This window comes from Ictalurus punctatus, chromosome 17 (assembly GCF_001660625.3).
Source record: "Ictalurus punctatus breed USDA103 chromosome 17, Coco_2.0, whole genome shotgun sequence".
In the NCBI taxonomy this organism is placed as follows: Eukaryota; Metazoa; Chordata; class Actinopteri; order Siluriformes; family Ictaluridae; genus Ictalurus; species Ictalurus punctatus.
This window is the reverse complement of record NC_030432.2, coordinates 11,970,570-11,988,982: the sequence shown is the minus strand read 5'-3', so window position 1 is coordinate 11,988,982 and position 18,413 is coordinate 11,970,570. Positions and strand designations below refer to the sequence as shown.

Here is an 18,413-nt window from a genome sequence, read left to right as displayed (position 1 = left end):
AAAAATGTAAGAAATTAAGCTTATGAATACGCACAACAAATGACTTTACATGTGCCATAATAGAAGGCACTAGACATGGCAATTTTAACATCATTCTGGGGCTTGTAATGCACAATAACTTGAAGGTTGTCATGGCAAAGTATAGTGCAAAGAACAGAAAACTACCAGTGGTTTGTGATCTGAATGACAAAAACAGCTTGAGGACAAAGGTGAATGGCAAGAATCATGCACGTAAACAGACAGGTCATATCTGAATTCAACATTAATGTGAGTGTTCATTCATGTGCACTCAAGTGCTTTATACTGATCAGGGTCACTGTGGACATTGTTGTGCCAAGCGTTGCTGTGCCAAATTGGAGTGTTATCCCAGAACCTTTAATGGATTGCAGCAACTGATGATCAGGTTAGGTGATGTCAGCAAAAAACAAGAAGGCAAGTTTCCAGGGGGCACTGTGGTCTGAAACCATGTTCCTGGATTCTTGGCAGTGTGACTATTAGCAGAATGCTTTCCTAATATACATTAGTCCAGTTGATATCCATTGGAGAATGTTTGAAAAGCATGATGTACAGTATGCATGATATACATTGTTGCTAACCAAGTTCATACCTTCATTGCAATTTATTTACTTTCACATGGACCACCAGCATTATAATCTACCATGTCACCAAGCTTGTATATATCATTCAACATAGCTGCTAAAAGCATCAAGCATCTTGTAGAATACATGCTAACGCAAATACATGCTGTTCTGAAAGGTATAAGGAGACACAATCTTCTACTAGATCCAGTGGTGCTTGAAAGTTTGTGAACCCTTTTCTAGAGAATTTTCTATATATCTGCATAAATATGACCTAAAACATCATCCAATTTTCAAACAAGTCCTAAAAGTGCATAAAGAGAACCCAATTAAACAAATGATACAAAAATATTATACTTGATCATTTATTTATTGAGAAAAATAATCCAGGATTACATATATGTGAGTGGCAAAAGTATGTAAAAAGAGTCATGTGTTTTCAGTCAATCAGGTGTGAGTGAGCACATTGTTTTATTTAAAGAACAGGGATCTATCTGATCTTCACAAGTCTGATCTAAACAAAACATTTGTGGAAGTGTATCATGGCATGAACAATGTAGATTTATGAGGACCTCAGAAAAAGAGTTGATGATGCTCATCAGGCTGGAAAATGTTACAAACCCATCTCTAAATGGTTTAGACTCCACCAACCACAACCAAACAGATTGTGTACAAATGGAGGAAATTCAAGACCATTGTTATCCTTCCCAAGGAGTGGTCGACCAACAAAGGTCACTCCAAGGGCATGATGTGCAATAGTCCATGAGGTCCCAGAGCAATTTCTAAGCATTTAAAAATGAGATGATTAAAATGAGAGACGTTATGTTTGGAGAAAGGAAAATACTGCATTCCAGAATAAGAACCTTATCCTTATCTGTGAAATATGATGGTGGTAGTATCATAGTTTTAACAGGGCCTGTTTTGCTGCATCTGGGCCAGGACGGCTTGCCATCATTGATGGACCAAGGAATTCTGAGTTATACCAGCAAATTCTAAAGGAAAATGTCAGGAAATCTGTCCGTGAACTGGATCTCAAGAGAAAGTGGGTCATGCAGCAAAACAGCGATCCAAAGCACACAAGTTGTTCTACCAAAGAATGGTTAAAGAAGAATAAAGTTAATGTTATCATAATCATAATCAACAGTTACCGGAAATGTTTAGTTGCAGTTGTTTCTGCACAAATGGGTTACGCCCGATAATGAAAGCAAAGGTCCACATACTTTTGCCACTCACAGATATGTAATATTGAATCCTTTTCCTCAATAAATAAATGACCAAGAATAATATGTTTTGTCTCATTTGTTTAATTGGGTTCTCTTTATCTTTTTTTTCGGACTTGTCATTCATTGTGCCTATTCATAAGCTTCTAGATAGTACACACTTCTCCTTCCGATGTAGGCACATGAGCAACATGTATCATATGCAGCTTGTTTGCTAATTAGGAAGATGTCAGTTTCTGATGGTAGTCAGTCATGTGCTATGTGGCTTAATGATTCCGCTGAAAGGTTATGTCAATTAAGCGATGATGAAAATCACAATGTTCTGACATTTTCCCAATTAGCAAACAAGCGTGTTGCGAAGTTGTTAAGCATTTGCATGACATGCTAACATATGTGGACTATCTGGAGTGGTTCTTTGGGAACATTGCTGATTCTGAGCATGTGCTATGGTGAGTGGATTAAGGTTTAACGACACTGTTGTTTGTTATCTATTAATGAAATGAAAAACCAGATAAAACTAATAAGCCTCCCAAATGTTTTGGACCATCTTAAAGGGTTATATTGAATGTCTTGCTCAACCTCAACTAAAGCTTGGCTATTTTGAGAGCTGACAGATATCACCTGTAGAGAATCCAAACAGGCACCTCAGCATGCTTAATTTCTAAAGCTTTGAAGGTTTTCCCTTTCAAAGCACAGATGCTACTAAATGCTATTAATGAGGGTACATATTGTAGAAGGAGTTGATGTAGGAGTGTAAAAAAGAAAAGCAATTTAAGATCAATACCTTGGTTTCCATATTAGTTTGCATTTGATCATTAGTCTATTTTTCTCCTTTATGGCTTTTCGCTTCTTTCCAGTTCAGAAGCCTTTGCAGGTGGCAAACATGCAGCCATAGGATAATGATGTCCTTTAGGGATAAAAGTTACTGCTATAAATAATTTAGGCATCGGTGTGGAAAACAGCATATTCTGCTGGTGTCATTATGATACAATGTTCCAGCATGCACATATTTCCTATGTTAATAGCAGACTAGTCGTGTATATTTCTTCCAGCAAGGTAAAACAGTGACAGGGTGCTACAGTACCTCTACCATCAGCAGCTTGCATGCAGTAATTACTTAATTGCATGTGTAGAACAAGTTCCTACATTTGTGCATAAGAACAACCAGTACGCACAAGAAAATTTTGATTTATCACATGTGTGTATGCACAGTTGTATATAATGGATGTTGATAAATTCCATACATTCTGAATTATTGTGCTTGTGCATGGCCACACTCATTTGCTTTATATCGTAAATAACATCCCTTTAAAAAGCCCAGTAGTCTGCTGGAGAAGCCATTTGTCAGTCCTTCCAGGATTTTGTGATCGTAGTAATTAACTAAGCAGTATTCGGAGGAGCTTGCAATTTTTCAAATTTACCACAGTTTTCCACAATTTTGGGCCAAGACTCATCATGTGATGTAATCACAACGCACATTCAGGCAAAGCCTCACCAATTCACATGCATCAAACAGGAATAAAGCTAAAAGTTCTCAATTTACCAAGAAGTATCATTCAAAACAATATTGTGCAATTGCAATTTCACCAAATTCAAGTAATTTTCCGCAAAAATGCACAAAAACTCAGCAAATTGCATTGCAAATATATATATATATATATATATATATATATATATATATATATATATATATATATATATATATATATATATAAAATAAAAACCCACCGCAAAATCAAGCATTTTTGGCTGCAACTATCACAAAAAAATCAGCGAAATCCTGTACAGACTGGATTGTTATAAACACCATGGAGCATATTGAAAGGTCTTAAAAGATTAACTTCACGGACAATGAAGTAGAGATACTGTTGCACAAAGTAGAGCCAAACAGAACATTTTTATTTGACACTTTGACAATTAGTTTGTCTAATAAATAAATATGATTAAAAAAACATTTTAAGAGTACATGTGTGCATTCTACTGCCTCAGTCACATTTACAAAATTCCGGGATGGCATGTCAATTCATCATATTCTGCTAGCAGGTTTGGAAATGTAATGTATTGCAGTGTGAGCAACATGAATGCAGATGTGCCATTATTCGACTAATAGTTGGTTGGGAAATGTCACCCGTCTCTCGTAGTAATTGTACTGTAGCTAAAAGCGGGAGAATAGAGACCAATTAAAACTGTACTGGACAAACCAAATTGACTGATGAGACACTCATTACTCTAAACAAAGTTTCCAGTGGTCTCCAAAAACCTGGTCCTCCCTCTGCAAAGCTGCAACAGCCAAATCTTCAAACAAGGCATCATCCCAAATGATCTTCAGCTCTGCATTTTATATGATTTTACTTTACATTCCATCTGTGTCACCTGTCTGCACTTTGTTGTGAGCAGCAAAAAGCATGTAATTTCTCTCTTAATTATGGTGATATGATTGACTGTAAGCGGGATAGAAGCGTATACCCCATACTCAGTTTAACCGGTAGTTGACCTGCATATAATATGCATGGTCAGGTGTGTGAGCACATTCTCACGCAGAAGCAAAGCTTGATAAATCACATTCTATGCATAGAAACATGCGTATGCATTGTTGAAACTATGTATACGCAAAGTTAATAAATGAGACCCCTGGTTCTTGTACAGATAGTAGATCAATCAGACTTTGTTATAGCAATGGACACAACCAAACTATGAAAGAAACAAGTGTCCACAAGGCACACAGATGCTGCTGAAAGATGTAAAACTTTGTGACTGTTATGCCAAATTTGACAAACGACGTGAATATGCATAAGCAATACTCCAGTGGTGTCCAGAATTGTACATGTACTGTATACCAGAGCATTGAGGCTGTTATATTATTAGCAACACAGGTCTTTCCAATGTAAGATTGCTGTGAGAGTATCCACTTCCATCTCTGTACCTTATAACATGGTCTGCTTAGTCTTCTTAGTTCTTCATGTATTCATCAAAAGGATTCAAGAGGACTGACAATTCTTAAACCATCCTGGGTCCAATTACATAGGAGCTGATAAGGTCCTGTTTTTGCCAGTCCCCAAAAAGTAAAGATTAGCCTCATTAATGTGGGCAGATGTAGCTTTTTGATAGTTTGGATAAATTTATTACGCTGTTAGTTTAACTAGAGCCACCTCTGGAAAACCAAGAGCTGCAAATCTGTGAAAGCGTTTCCCAAGTAAGGCTATAAGTCTCAAAGTTGATGGCATACAATTGATGAAAAATAGTTAATTTAGGGTTGCAATAACTCTGGTCTTCATGTACTGTATTATGGTTGATGTTAGAGATGCTCTGATGTATCGGCCTATAATCTGTATCAGCCGATAAAGACAATTTTTCACCAAAAAGTTGACAAAGAGTTGACAAAAAAGTATATATTGCACAGAAAAATATATTTGTAGAGTAGTATCCTATATTTCATATGCAGTTAATGTTAATATATATATAAAAAAGTTTATATTATATATTACCAGTTTGATGTTCAATGATGAAGTAGAAAAGCTTTTGTTTGTTGTGAGTGAATGTGAGACTAACAGAAGGTTTTTTAGAATTCAGTCAATTAATTCTGTTAATATGAATTCATAACATTCAATAAGTTAAGTCTAAAGTTAATAACATTAAATAAGTTAAGTCTAAAGTTAATTACTTTAATCTTCAGGATTTAGTTAATGTGTTAATGTTAATGTGAGTAATGTGTTTTCTGTTTATGAGACCAGGTACTGTGAAACAACTTGGTGAAATGGAGAGAATAACGTTTTTATTTGCATTTCTTTCAGAATTATGGAATTAATTATTATTCATTTAAAAGAAGGCATAAAAGGCAGAACTATTGGTTTTCGGTATCGGCCGATATCACTCTGAATAATCGGTTATCGGTATCGGCTGAGAAATTTAGTATCGGTGCATCTTTAGTTGGTCAACACTTTAGTTAATGTTTTAAAATCAATACAGATACAGGATGCCAAAAAAAGAAGCCAAGGACTCCTGAGTCTTTTGATCAATACTCAGACAAGACATCATAAAAGTCAGGGCCAGTTAAGTTCCAGAATCTTTTGCAGAATTCTGATGAAAGGTATCCAGCCCAGGTGACTCACCATTGTTCTGTATTCGCACAGCGCTTGTTATCTCAGTGAAAGTCAGTGGGCTTTATAAATCCCATCTGTCCTCCTCTGAGAGGAGCTCAGCAGCCAGAGAGCTGTCACCAGCCTCTGACTGATAGTTTCTCATAAAAAGGAATTGCAAATGAATGCATTTCTTGTGGGTCCATTGTTTCTTTGTCATCTTGGAGTCTTAGCTGATAGAGGTGCTTCATCTCTCTTGCCTTATTTTCTAGTCTTAAAAGAGCAATAGGGGAATCCATGTTGTGAAGCTGGGAATACCTGACTCATATGAGAGCGCATTTGACTCATTCTTCTAACAAATTCTTTAAAGCTTACTTGAGTGGTGTCAGTGAAATTTGATCCATCTCTGTTGTTGTGGCTGCATTCCTCAAGGATTTCTTGTTTGAGGGCCATAATTTATTTTTGAACTTTTAAGGCTCTTGTGCTATGTTTAATTTATTGTTTGCAAAATATCATTATCTGTGCTTTGTCTATGGCCCACGGCTGACTTAATGTCTGGAAAGCTGATAATTCGTCTCACCAAGATTTCGAATGAGTAACCAAAAAATAATAGCACTGCTGAAAAATTAACCTTTATTGGCCACTTAAAAGATCAAGCCTTGCTCCAGACACCATTTTACTCCCTTTTTTTCTCCCCAGTTTGGTCAATTGCCAATTCCCACCCACCAGCCAGCTCTCTCCTATCATAAAACAACTACCAACTGGGGTAGGTGAAGGGTACACGTGCTTCCTCTGAGAAATATAAAGCCAGCCAAAGGCATCTCAATTGCTACTCATGCTGTGTCAATGTGTTCCACATACATGACGCCTGCATACACACGCGATTGACTGGTGTTACTGTGATTGACAGGGGAGTTTGAGTATTCCATCCCTCCCACCCCAATTTTGCTCCCTTGGCTCCCAGACAGGGATGGCTCTGGCATTCTCAGGATTCAATCTTGTGATCCACTTGCTTAGAGAAATTATATCAAAGAGTAATGTGAGAGTTGGTTGTCTGATGTCTTTTGGAAATGTTTAAGGAGAAACACTTTGAAGGCTGTACTGTGAAAGGTAAAAATTAAAGCTAATGAAGAACACTGAGTGAAGGCTGATCTTCAGCTATTTAATTTATATCAGAAAGGTGAACCTGCTTACACATGATTTAGGCTGCACACCTCCTTCAAAGCTAGTGATGAATAGACTTAGACTGTTTCTGCAGTCCTTCTTTCCGCTGAGCTCATGCCAGCTGTAGATGACATTTAAGAGAGAGCAAAATGTATATATCACATTTTGATATTTATTAATCATTAAACCAAGAGGCCTGATTCTCCTGGGATATAAAACATACAACATCAAAACCATATCGGAATGCAATACTAAAATGTAGAACTTGGAAGTAACAATCAGGACTCAAGTTAGGGACTGGGACTTGAGTCATACTTGAGTTGCATGTTGCCCTGACTTGACTCAAACTAGGGAGGCTTGTGAAATTTCAGCCTTAATAAAAATGACCAAAAATTAAGTTAGGATTGACAGTGTAATGATTTGTGATTGTCATGCTCAGTAATTCATTGCATGGCTAGTTGCATTGCAAGCAGTGATCGAAGCAGAGCTATTTTCATGGTGTGGCTAAAGTTTAAATTTATCCAGGACTCAAGATTTTTCTTTTGCCACAAAGTTTTAAACCTGGGCAGTAATTTTATGTAATAATAATTATATGTAGTAACAATTGAGAGAGAGAGCTTCCTGCTGCATGTTTTTGACATGACTTTAAAGGGCATAAAAGTGCCGTTTTTCTAGGCTTGGCGGAGACCCAGACTGTGGCTCTGACACTGTCTCTAACTTCATCTCTCCATCTTTCCTACCAGATTTAGTTTGGATAAGAAGGCAGAATAATGTTATCTGTGTTAATCCAAGGCTGTTGTATCATGATCAGGGTTGCATTTGCAAGATTTGTAACAATTTGCTTTGTTTTATCTACTGTACATGACATGTATCTCTTTCTGTCACAGCCTGAACCCTTACAGTTATGATGAGAGCTGTGTGTCGAGCAGTGTGGATCACCTTCCACTGGCAGCACTTCCCCTCCTCGCTATTGCAGCACCTCACTACCAGGATGCTGTGACAATAGTTATCGCCCAAGCCAATAAGGTCTACCACAGCTTCCTGCAGTCCCCTGAAGGACAAGGCTTCACTGGCCAGGTTGGTCTTCTGTGGATCAGAATCAGATCAGACTTTTTTTTTTTTTTAACTATTTTATTTTACTAGCTTTGATTGTATGTCTCACAATATCCCAGGTAGAGCTTTTTACTGAGAAGCTGTTCTAATCTGGTCTTAGTACAGCATTAAAATGCAACCTTCTTCACAGTAGTAATGGGGAGAATTTGATGGGGGAGTGTGAGTCATCACTGATGAGTCATTCCACAGTAGGAGAGGACTCTCTGCCAATTTGTTCGGATTCCTTAGCCCACATGATAATTGCAGTAATACATGATTGTTAATTTGCAATGCACAATTGATTTGTAGAGGAAGTGTCCTTTGTTTATATTTATATTCAGTGTGCATCACCTGAGTAGACCAAAACATTATGATACTGCATGACTAACAAATTAACCTCCTGATCAAGAAAAAAAAACATACGCATCTGAGATTGGGCTCTGAATTTGCCAATGTGTTTGTCATAGACTTTTCCCAAATTCAAATGAAATCCAAGCACAGTTACTGCATGTCATAAGTAATTAAGAAGCCTCAACAGTTGTTTTGTTGCTGTAATTAAGGTTATTGACAGTCCTATTGAGCTGTGGCCACCACTAAGCTCTCCTACTGTGGAGCTCTGTGTTACAGGACACTGCTTTTGCTGTAGGATCTGATTTGTTTGTTTGTGTGTGTGTGTGTGTGTGTGTGTGTGTGTGTGTGTGTGTGTGTGTGTGTGTGTGTGTGTGTGTGCGCTGTTGACCAGGTGTGTCTGTTGGGTGACTGTGTGGGTGGCGTGCTATGTTTTGATGCACTGTGTTTCAGCAACAGCCCACAGCATGACACGCCTAGTCACAGAGGGAGATACAACAGTATGGAGAGCCTAAGGGTGTGTATTTCACGCTAAAACTACTATGTAGCTTGAGGCTGGATTCTGGCTGTAAGTTTACTTAGATCCATTCCAAAGTTGTCTCACTCCACTCTTGTCCATTACCTCACGTGATTGGTTATTGTTTTCTGGTTTCAGTATAAGTTCCCTTTTTAATCCAATTTGGATTTTGTTTCCTCAGAAGCACCATATCATAATATGATTCTTTTAGTGACTGTATTACAGTGCTTTTGAAATACATCCCACTATTTAAAAGGAATTGGATTTTTTTTGTATTGAGGTAAAAGTGTTATGTAGGTGTAATGGTGATTCTTTTCTCCTATCTGTATTGTATGCTCCCATCCAACACAGAATAACCCAGGGCTTCTAGAAGAGGCCAACTTGGGTTTACGCTCCAGTAAGCGCCTCAGCAAAAGCAACACTGACATTTCAGCCCCTGATGGGAGTCGTGTCAGGAGGAAACGGCTCACCCGCAAACAAAGTGACTCGTGTGCGATTGACTCATCCAAGAGCCAACAACATCCACTTCTCAGCAGGCAAGTTTCACAAACACAACAAATTCTCGTTTTCATCGGATTCATGGCCCATTCTTGTCCCAGCTAAGGTAACACTTGCATGTATGTTACATTTTCTCAGAATTTCATACAAACATTTAAATCAACTGAATACATGAATTTAGTCTGGTAAGCCTAAGCATATGTGTGTAGCTGGCACTTGGCCATGGTCTTAGTGAATGTGTCAGTCTCCTTCAGCCTGCCATTATGTGGCCCATCTGCCTTCCACAGCCTTATACCGTCTGTTCCCATATAAACATGCACTATGTGCATTTACTTCTGTTTTGAAATTTCCCACAGTTGCCTGAGATTCTCTGTGACGTAGAGTAATGCGGCTCTTGGGTATTCCTTGCAGTAGCTAGGCACATGGCAGTGAGTGCCAGAAGTGTAACACCAGCCTCTCCTATGTGTCTGACTCTCTGCAACCCAGGTCAATTTGGATGCTCATTGTAGAATTCACAAATGAGAGCCAAATCCAGCCTTTGCTTCTAGTTTCTCTGATGCTGCTGAGAAGCAATGGCTCATCTCTTGGCCACTTGAGCACTTTCCCGTACCCTCTTCTACCTTGCCATCACTGCCTCTGGAGAAGGCTGTCTGGAGTTGTTAGCTGGGAAATCATGGAGGCTAATTCCCAAACTATGCTTCACATGACTGGATACTTACAGAAGCAATGATGACTTGATTATCTGCCCAAATAAGAATCTATGCCTCCATAGTGGGATTGTACAACAAAACACATTGCAGAAACATCTACATGCTGATTCTCTCAATCTGCCCTTTTACCCTTGGGATATGAATCCCTGCGATTAGAAACCATGGAATGGAGATTACAGACCGGGTGTTGGTCATAACAAATAATGGGAAATCTTAAAGACATCAGCATTCAACCTACTCCAGGATGTCTGACCAGGATTTGATTTGATACAAGTTGTTCTCTCTCTGAGTCTCTGCCTCTGATATATCAGTTTTCCAAGACAGGGCACTTTGCATTGTTGGAGCCTGGTTGGTAGGTGTGGACAACATCAAAATTAAGAAAGTTAAGGGAAAAAAACATCTAACTTCCTTTATTAAAATGTCAAACCAGTGATGTCACTCTTCCAAGGCTAATATTTCCTGCTCCTGTGTAAAATAAGCACAAGACTGGGTAAGCCACCAATTTTTGAAACCATCTCCAAAACTATACTGTATATGGACCTTCTCCATGAATGATTATGAGGGGTTTGGATATTGAAAGATGTAACATCTCATTACAGTAATTTCTGTTGTATCCAATTTTTAATATAAATTCTAGAAACGGACCTGTTGATACATGGCATCTCCATCTCACAGCCCATTGTTGGGAGAGCTGAAGTCAGAGATCCTTTTTCCACATATTTTTAACAAGGTTTGTCAAGGTTGATGACTGAGGTTGCTTTATATTACGGATGATATAGACTAAAGGATTTGCCAGGATTTTGTTCAGGTTTAATGCGTGTTTCAGACACCCATCCTATTATTGTTTTGATTAGAGCCTTCAGTGTATGTGATGAGTTTTGTAGGCAAATCTTATTTATTATGTTGTCATCAAACTATTAATCTCTTTTGCTTAGCATTGGTAAATATACAGTGGCCATAAAAACGTATTCTTTAGATATAGCTGATTTATATGTGCATTAATATTGTGTGTGTGTGTGTGTGTGTGTGTAGTTTGGTTCAGGATGGAATAGACCTAAGTACTGGAGGAAGCAGTCCATTGTTGAATCCAGGCCGTTTTGACTTCGAGGTGTCAGAATGTTTCCTGCTAGGCTGTCCACTTGGACTAGTGTTAGCCATGAGACGCACAGTTCTTCCTTCAGTCGAAGGTGAGTTTGTCATACTAAAGCACCACACAGCCTGTGGCACATTGTCTTCACCATGCACTGTTAGCTTACACCTGCCAGACAGTCCAGTTCTTCATGAAGAGTGAATTGCCGCCACCTCATTACAGTGGCTAGCCGTCAGTTTCACTACATTGTTCTATAGAAAACAACCTGTTTATTAAAACAACTGTAAATATATGCAATATTTTCAACCTTTTTGTTGTAGTGACTCAGCTGCAGCCTGCCTGCTCTCAGATCTTCAACCTGTTCTACCCCTCTGACCCGTCAGCCTCCAGACTGGAGCCCCTTCTGCATTCTCTCTTTCACCGGCTGCCTCCATTCACTGTTCCACGATACCAGCGCTACCCGCAAGGCGATGGCCGCTCTGTCCTCATTGGTGAGGCAAATAGACTAAGCTTTGCTTCTCTATGTTGAGCCACTACTTTCATGCAAGTGCCAACTACTAATACTATAAGATCTGAGGACCCCCTCCCGTTTAAACAGTCTTTGAGTGGATGTTTTATTTGCTAGCTAGCAAGCTGCATTTTGCTGTCCCAGCTAACAGCAAATAAATATAAATATAAAGTATGAATGAAGTCATTTGCAACCTTTGAGCAGTGTATTGCAATGGAGAGACCGTTATGAAGCTTCCAGAAAATACATCATGCGTACAGGAAAGTCATTGAGACATATATTTTTGGTACCAGGTTTTGGTGAAAATGTGTTATTTGTTATGTTCCATTCATAATTTTATGGGACCAACTAAAGGCACGAATATGAAAACTGAGATTTTTAATTGTGATTGGAGTGGTGTGTACGACTTACAGCTTCCAAGAAAATCAACTGCTGACTTACAGTTACGTGACTTAATTAATAGCCTATTGACAGTAAGGAAAAAACAATTATGTGTTGAGGATAGATATCAGTAAACATCCTCACACACATTCTGGTTTAGCTCAGTAATTAATTACCACATGGTGTGGGTCTGGAGCCGCCCCTTGGGTAAGGTAGTTTCATCATTACAGTCATAATAGATCCGCTCTGCAGGTCTGGGATTAATGTGTGTAATATCCAGGAATAGCTGGCCTGTTTGTTTGTTAATGGCTTTCTGGACATGCACCTTTGTGGATTAGTTCCAAATGCAAATCATTTATTGTACATGTATAAATTATAACATGATGAAAAGTATGGTTGACAGACAGGTGTTATTTTTTAACATTCTCAGACCATTGCATTACTTAAGTCTCTCAGTATTCTGTCTCTCAGCGTTCCCTCTCTCCTACTTGTCACAGCTCTACCAAATTGCCTTTACTGCGGAAATGCACGAGTGGTCTGTATATGACTGTATTTCACCTGATTTTTTTTGGTTTTGATCTCTAAGCTCTCTCTTCAGTGTTCAGAGAGTGGAGACCCAGGTCCTTTATTTGACTCCTTTCAGCTGACTAGCTTTTTCTCTCCAACACAAACTTTCTCTTTCTCTTCTCTCCCATGCTCTTTTTTTGTCTCTTGCATTATCCTTCATTTGTTAGTCACTTACATTCTTTCACAGTGTTTAGACAGAGGCAGAAAACAAAAGACAAAATAGAGATGTGTGCAGACAAGAAAACAGTGTATGTAGGATACTAGTGGCCCTGTATTGGCACAGGTGGACGGCAGAGATGAATAGCTGTTCACATCTGCTATTTTCATGTGTCTTGAAGACATTTGTAATGACCACTTATAGCCATCACCAAACAAAAATTCAAATAAAGTGTTTATATTTAGATGGCATTCTCAAATTAAATCATTCGGAAATCTGGTTGGAAATTAAAACTAGATTCATACTGGCATTGGGGTGCGATGCATGCAGGTTGATCTAGAAATCACGTTTCATCAATCACATAAGCTAAAAGAGAGGGAAGTTAAAACCCAAAAGAAAATATGAACTACACATATCAGTTTACACTGTGGGTTGCAAACAGTCAACCTCAGCTATTCTACAGGGTTATTACAATGATCTATCTCTGGAGTTCTCTTTTGGTAATGAAACAAAAACCTAAGATGCTTGGTAAATATAATAATCAGCTAATTAACAGCCCTGCCTGAGTTGAACTGAGTGTGTTAGAGCAGGGAAAACAAAAAATGTGCTGGACAGGAGATAGGACCAGGGTTGGGAACCTGTGACATATAAAGCGTGCACTACTACATCTGTATTCATCTCTTGACTCCAGGCTCTCTAATGAGGCAAGATGTCTCTAATATCTCTTGTGCTGAGCAAAAACATCTGTGGAAAAAGCCAGGCTAGAAAGCAATGGTTTTTACAGCAGAACTCTATGCTATAAGCAAAATGGCAAAATTTATTTTGCATTGTCAGTAACAAAGTGGATGCAGGAGCCTAAACCTGATAAAAGATAAATATAGTATGTCAGCAGTGGCACCCCATTAGCATTTCTTCTGACCAAATCTATCCCAGCTCAGTGACGAAACTACCTTAGCTGCCTTCTATATGCCTCTTTGCTTCAGCTTCTAGTTTCTGTGATACAGGGGCTAAAGTCTTAAAGATTGATATATGGAAGGTAGGATTTATCCTTATCCTTATTTATCCTAAAATTCTTTTAATAGTTCTTTTTTTCTGTCACATTCACTAAGTCACTGTTGCCTTTTTGGTTGTTAATGTCTTTTGGACATATTGGCTACTGTATCAAGCACCTCTACAGTATGCCTATTACAATGGGTAATTCAGAGGTAATTCAGTATAGTGTAAGATCAGAACACTGGAAGTCACAAGCAAACAGGCCAGAGAGTAATGGCTTAAATTTACTAGAATATATTAAGACTTTGCAGCAAGCACCAAGTAAATTAATATATACGGACACAGCGCAAATGTGAGCTGCATGTGAGTGTGATGAGGAATCATGACATTGGCTGAATTTGGAAACTGATAGTCTGAAGCTGGTGTATGGAATGGGTATGGCAGTGTGTGTGAATTTGGCAATGACATACACATTAAAGTGCCATTTTTCTGTGCATGTATTTGACTTTTGAGAGACAATACCAGGCTTGGAAAACAATGCAAACTTACGAGCCTCAGCCTGTGCGAAATTGATCCACTTAGAACTTACACATACAGCAACCTGCTTTGTACATCACTGCTGTCTCACTAGGCTTGCTAATAAGAAGACCTAGTTGTTCTAGTAGCTGGTTGTTTGGCTCTGTGATGAATAGCAGGCTGTGTGGTGGAGGCAAGCAGGTACAGGGACACGTTAATTCAGAAAAATCAGCGAAGCGTAAAAGCTGAGTGCTTACATTAGAAAGCCTGTTTAAGGGTTCAAAGTCTCTTTCTCTCAACAGTCACAGAAGTAAAAGTAGGGCAGGTTGATACCTAGGAAATCAGGTCAATTGAATAAGGTCATTGTTTCTATTTACAGAAAGTGGTTAAGTGGTTGACTGTTTACTGTTTTTTTTCCCCACTTGGTCATCAATGTGCGTCAATGCAAAACATTCAATCTGCATATAAAATGAGATAAACTCTAATCCGGATTATACTGAGAACTGCTAGAAAGGTATTAATTAGCCAAGCCTGTTGGAAAGACTTGCCAGTGTGTTGTGAATAAGCAGCAAAGCATGAAATTCTGTCTACACAATGTGGAGCACTGATTCATTTTAACTGAAACATTTCTCCCCATGTTGCCTTTTCACGTCTCTCCCCTTCTAGCTGATGATATCCATGGCCACCCTGATGTGTTCCTGGATGAAGAAACTGTTCTCCCATTCTCTCCGAGGGTAAATGACTCAGAGGGAACAGTGAAGCAGGTGGTTGGCAGAGGCCGCAGGGCAAGTCTGACCAGCACAGACAGTCAGGCATCCGGCTGCTGGGAGAGCAAGCTTAGCTGCATCACTGCCAACAGTGAGTGTGTAGGCACACTCTGTTATACAAGCTAAACTCACCCACACCCACTCAGAACTGCTATTCTATCAGTCATAGTCTAAAGGTTAAGCTACAGATGAAATACATTTACCAAAACATCTAATATATATTATATATGCATGTGCCTGTATGTGGGTTTCAGTCTCCAGTATCTGGTGGGGCTCTAAACGGCTGGACTATGCACTTTATTGTCCGGATGTATTGACTACGTTCCCCACTGTGGCTCTGCCTCACCTGTTCCATGCCTCCTACTGGGAATCTACTGATGTGGTGGCCTTTCTGCTCAGACAAGTAATACATAAATCTAACATCGTCCTCTCTGTATTATGGCACAAATATGCCTCTATTTTGTTTTCTAATACTTCCTCATTTCATCGTTTTGAACTGTTGTCCACGTCATGAGAATGAAGATTTACAGTTGAGTCATAATTTTACATATGTCTTGCAGAATCTGCTAAATGTTCATAGTTTTTTTTTTTTTTAAATGGATCATAAAAATTGCATGTTTTTTATTCAGTACTGCCCTGAATAAACTATTACAAACATTCGCTAATGCTCAAGAAGGCAACACACTACATTAAGAGCCAGAGGGATGTACATTTTTGAACAGGATGATTGGTATTAATTATTATTTTATTCAAAGATTTTTTTTTTACATTTAGTACTGCTTTTCAGAAGCTACATAAGATATTTACATGTTTCCCAGAAGACAAAATAATAACAATTTACACCGATGATCTTGTTCAAAATTTTACATTCCCCTGGCTCTTAATGTAACAAGTTGTGTTCTTAAGAACAATGAATGTTTGCACCTTGTAATACGTAAGTGTGTACGAGTCCCTCAGTGGTCCTCATCGTGAAAAGATGGACCTCAAAATCATATAGCCACTGTTGGAAAGGGATCAGATATGCAGATGCTGGAAAAACAACGAATGTGCAGGACCCAGAGGATTTTTCTGAAGAACAGCGCAGGACAAACAAGGGACTCATGAACAACTATCACAAATCATTAAAAAACAGTCATTGGTCCTCCAGGTAACAACAACACAGTATTAAGAACCAAGCGTATGTAAACTTTTGAACTGGTTCATTTGTGTAAATTCAGTTATTATTGTGTTTTGTGAACTATATGTATACATCTGTTATGTGAACAAGCTTATTCAGGGCAGTACTAATTTTTTTTAAAAATGCAATTTTTATGATTCCTCTTTTTTAAAATTTATTAACTTGTTCAAGATTCTGAAAGGCATATGTAAACATATGACATCAGCCGTATATAATTGCTACGCATGGTAGACTCTCAGTTGTACATTACTTCTTTAATTTCTTTATGCTTATTGTCTGAATATACCTAAAGCAAGAGTTCCCATTTATGGTATAAAACAGCATTGCACCTTGTATTATTGGGTTATAGTAGGCTGGATCTTCAAAGAATGAAAGAATAATGAATAATGGAAAGAGGGTTTTAACATTGTTAACTACTTTCTTACTCAAGTATCAGAGAAAACCATCACAGTTTAATTGTTTTATTAAAGCTATTTTCTAATTTGTGGTCTCAGGACTTAATTCATTTGTACTATGTAGTTCAAAATTATTGAAAAATCTAACTGAAGGATGAGAGATGGTACACAGGATAGATCCTTTTCAAACATTCATATCATTATGCAAAACTGGCACTGACTTGTATTTTCAAACAGATTAGTTTATTATTGGGATAGAGCCTGTTTTTTTAGTCTGGGATTTCATCAGATGTCTGAAAACAGACCTGGTATTTATATGATGTAATAGATTATATGGCGAAATAGATTGATCATTGGTTGCCCATGTGTGGTTGTGTGATTGACAGGTGATGCATTGTGACTGTGTGAAGGCTCAGGAGGCAGAAAGCTCAGACTGCATGTCCTTTTCCCCTTCCAGCCCCAGAGAGAAATGGCTACGGAGACGCACACATGTTAAGCTTAGGGTGAGTGGTACACCAGTGTCTCTGACTAAACCCAGAAGTGAGGTAACTGCCGACATAAATACAGAATGTGTCTAAGGAAATAAATTTTAAAACAGGATTTTTTCCAGTTTATAATGAATTACAGCTAATATATTTCAGTTGCTTCAGTTCTATTAAACATGCTTGCATTAGATATCATGCTAATGTTTATATTGGATGCAGCTACATGCTCACGGTATTCATTTTTCCTGATTTGATAATCTGCCCATCCCTACCCAGTAACAAGCTTTCCACTGTCATGTGGTAACTACGGGCTGGGGAAGGTGAAAGCTAGTATGTGCTTCCTTCACAAGATGTAAAGCCAGCCACTGCATCTTCTCAATTGATTGCTTCTGCTGTGTCACAGAGCAGCTGTGCATAGATATATGACACCTAGATGCTACTTTGGCCTTGACATATTTTTATTGTTGCCCTCTCGGTGTGGATTTTATAGAAATCATATCATCCATGAAGATTTTTATCTAAATGCCAGCAGACTGGACAGAATGTTGATATAAGACTCTGTACATTAAAAAGGAGACTAATTGGCTAATATTTGAAAGCTCGTGTGGTTTGGTAATTTATAGTTGGATTTCAGATTTGGATTTGTGATTGAATGCATTGTCTTAGTTTGTCAGCTAGGCTATGTTTATCATGATTTAATTAAGCTAGTTTGAGACATCGGCCATGTTATATTTAGCTTGCATTGTTACTTGATCAATTTATATCCATGTAGTAAAGCTATTTTTAGATTAAGCTTATGACTGTGATTTTGTACAATTTTCATTTTGCTGATTTCCGTTATATCAATTTTTTTTTAAATGTAACCTTTTCTTGGTTCTGATTTATTACTAGGATTTAGTTGTTGTTTTTTTTAAGTGTGTAGTACTTTTAAAAGTATCAATTTCACTCAAATTCAAGTTAGTTTAAGTCAGGCAGGCCTTGTTTGTGATCGGTTCTCTCCTGCGCCTCAGACTCGCTCGTCTCCTCCGTTCCAGGCAAACCCGTAAGCATATCTCAGACCTTTGTAAAAACAAATTTTACTGGAGTAGATCGGAATCTCTCCATAGACTTGCACTGGCTTCTGAGTCATGCACTAATGTGCTGGGTTGTTGATGTATAAAAGTAGTTAGTAACA

At 38.3% G+C, this 18,413-nt stretch overlaps 2 protein-coding genes across 2 annotated transcripts in view; both read left to right on the top strand.

Moving 5' to 3' along the window:
- The window catches only part of slc47a4 (solute carrier family 47 member 4), a 199,147-nt gene that overhangs the window by 155,621 nt on the left and 25,113 nt on the right, over window positions 1–18,413 (top strand). The gene's annotated exons all lie outside the window — the stretch shown is intronic.
- pitpnm3 (PITPNM family member 3) overlaps window positions 1–18,413 on the top strand; it is a 61,522-nt gene that overhangs the window by 35,576 nt on the left and 7,533 nt on the right. The window contains exons 6-13 of the mRNA XM_017490997.3: window positions 7,926–8,115; window positions 8,873–8,995; window positions 9,347–9,531; window positions 11,236–11,390; window positions 11,614–11,784; window positions 15,082–15,273; window positions 15,437–15,585; window positions 17,141–17,257. Of these exons, the coding sequence (XP_017346486.1) occupies window positions 7,926–8,115; window positions 8,873–8,995; window positions 9,347–9,531; window positions 11,236–11,390; window positions 11,614–11,784; window positions 15,082–15,273; window positions 15,437–15,585; window positions 17,141–17,257 (1,282 nt within the window). The remainder of the gene's footprint in view (window positions 1–7,925; window positions 8,116–8,872; window positions 8,996–9,346; window positions 9,532–11,235; window positions 11,391–11,613; window positions 11,785–15,081; window positions 15,274–15,436; window positions 15,586–17,140; window positions 17,258–18,413) is intronic.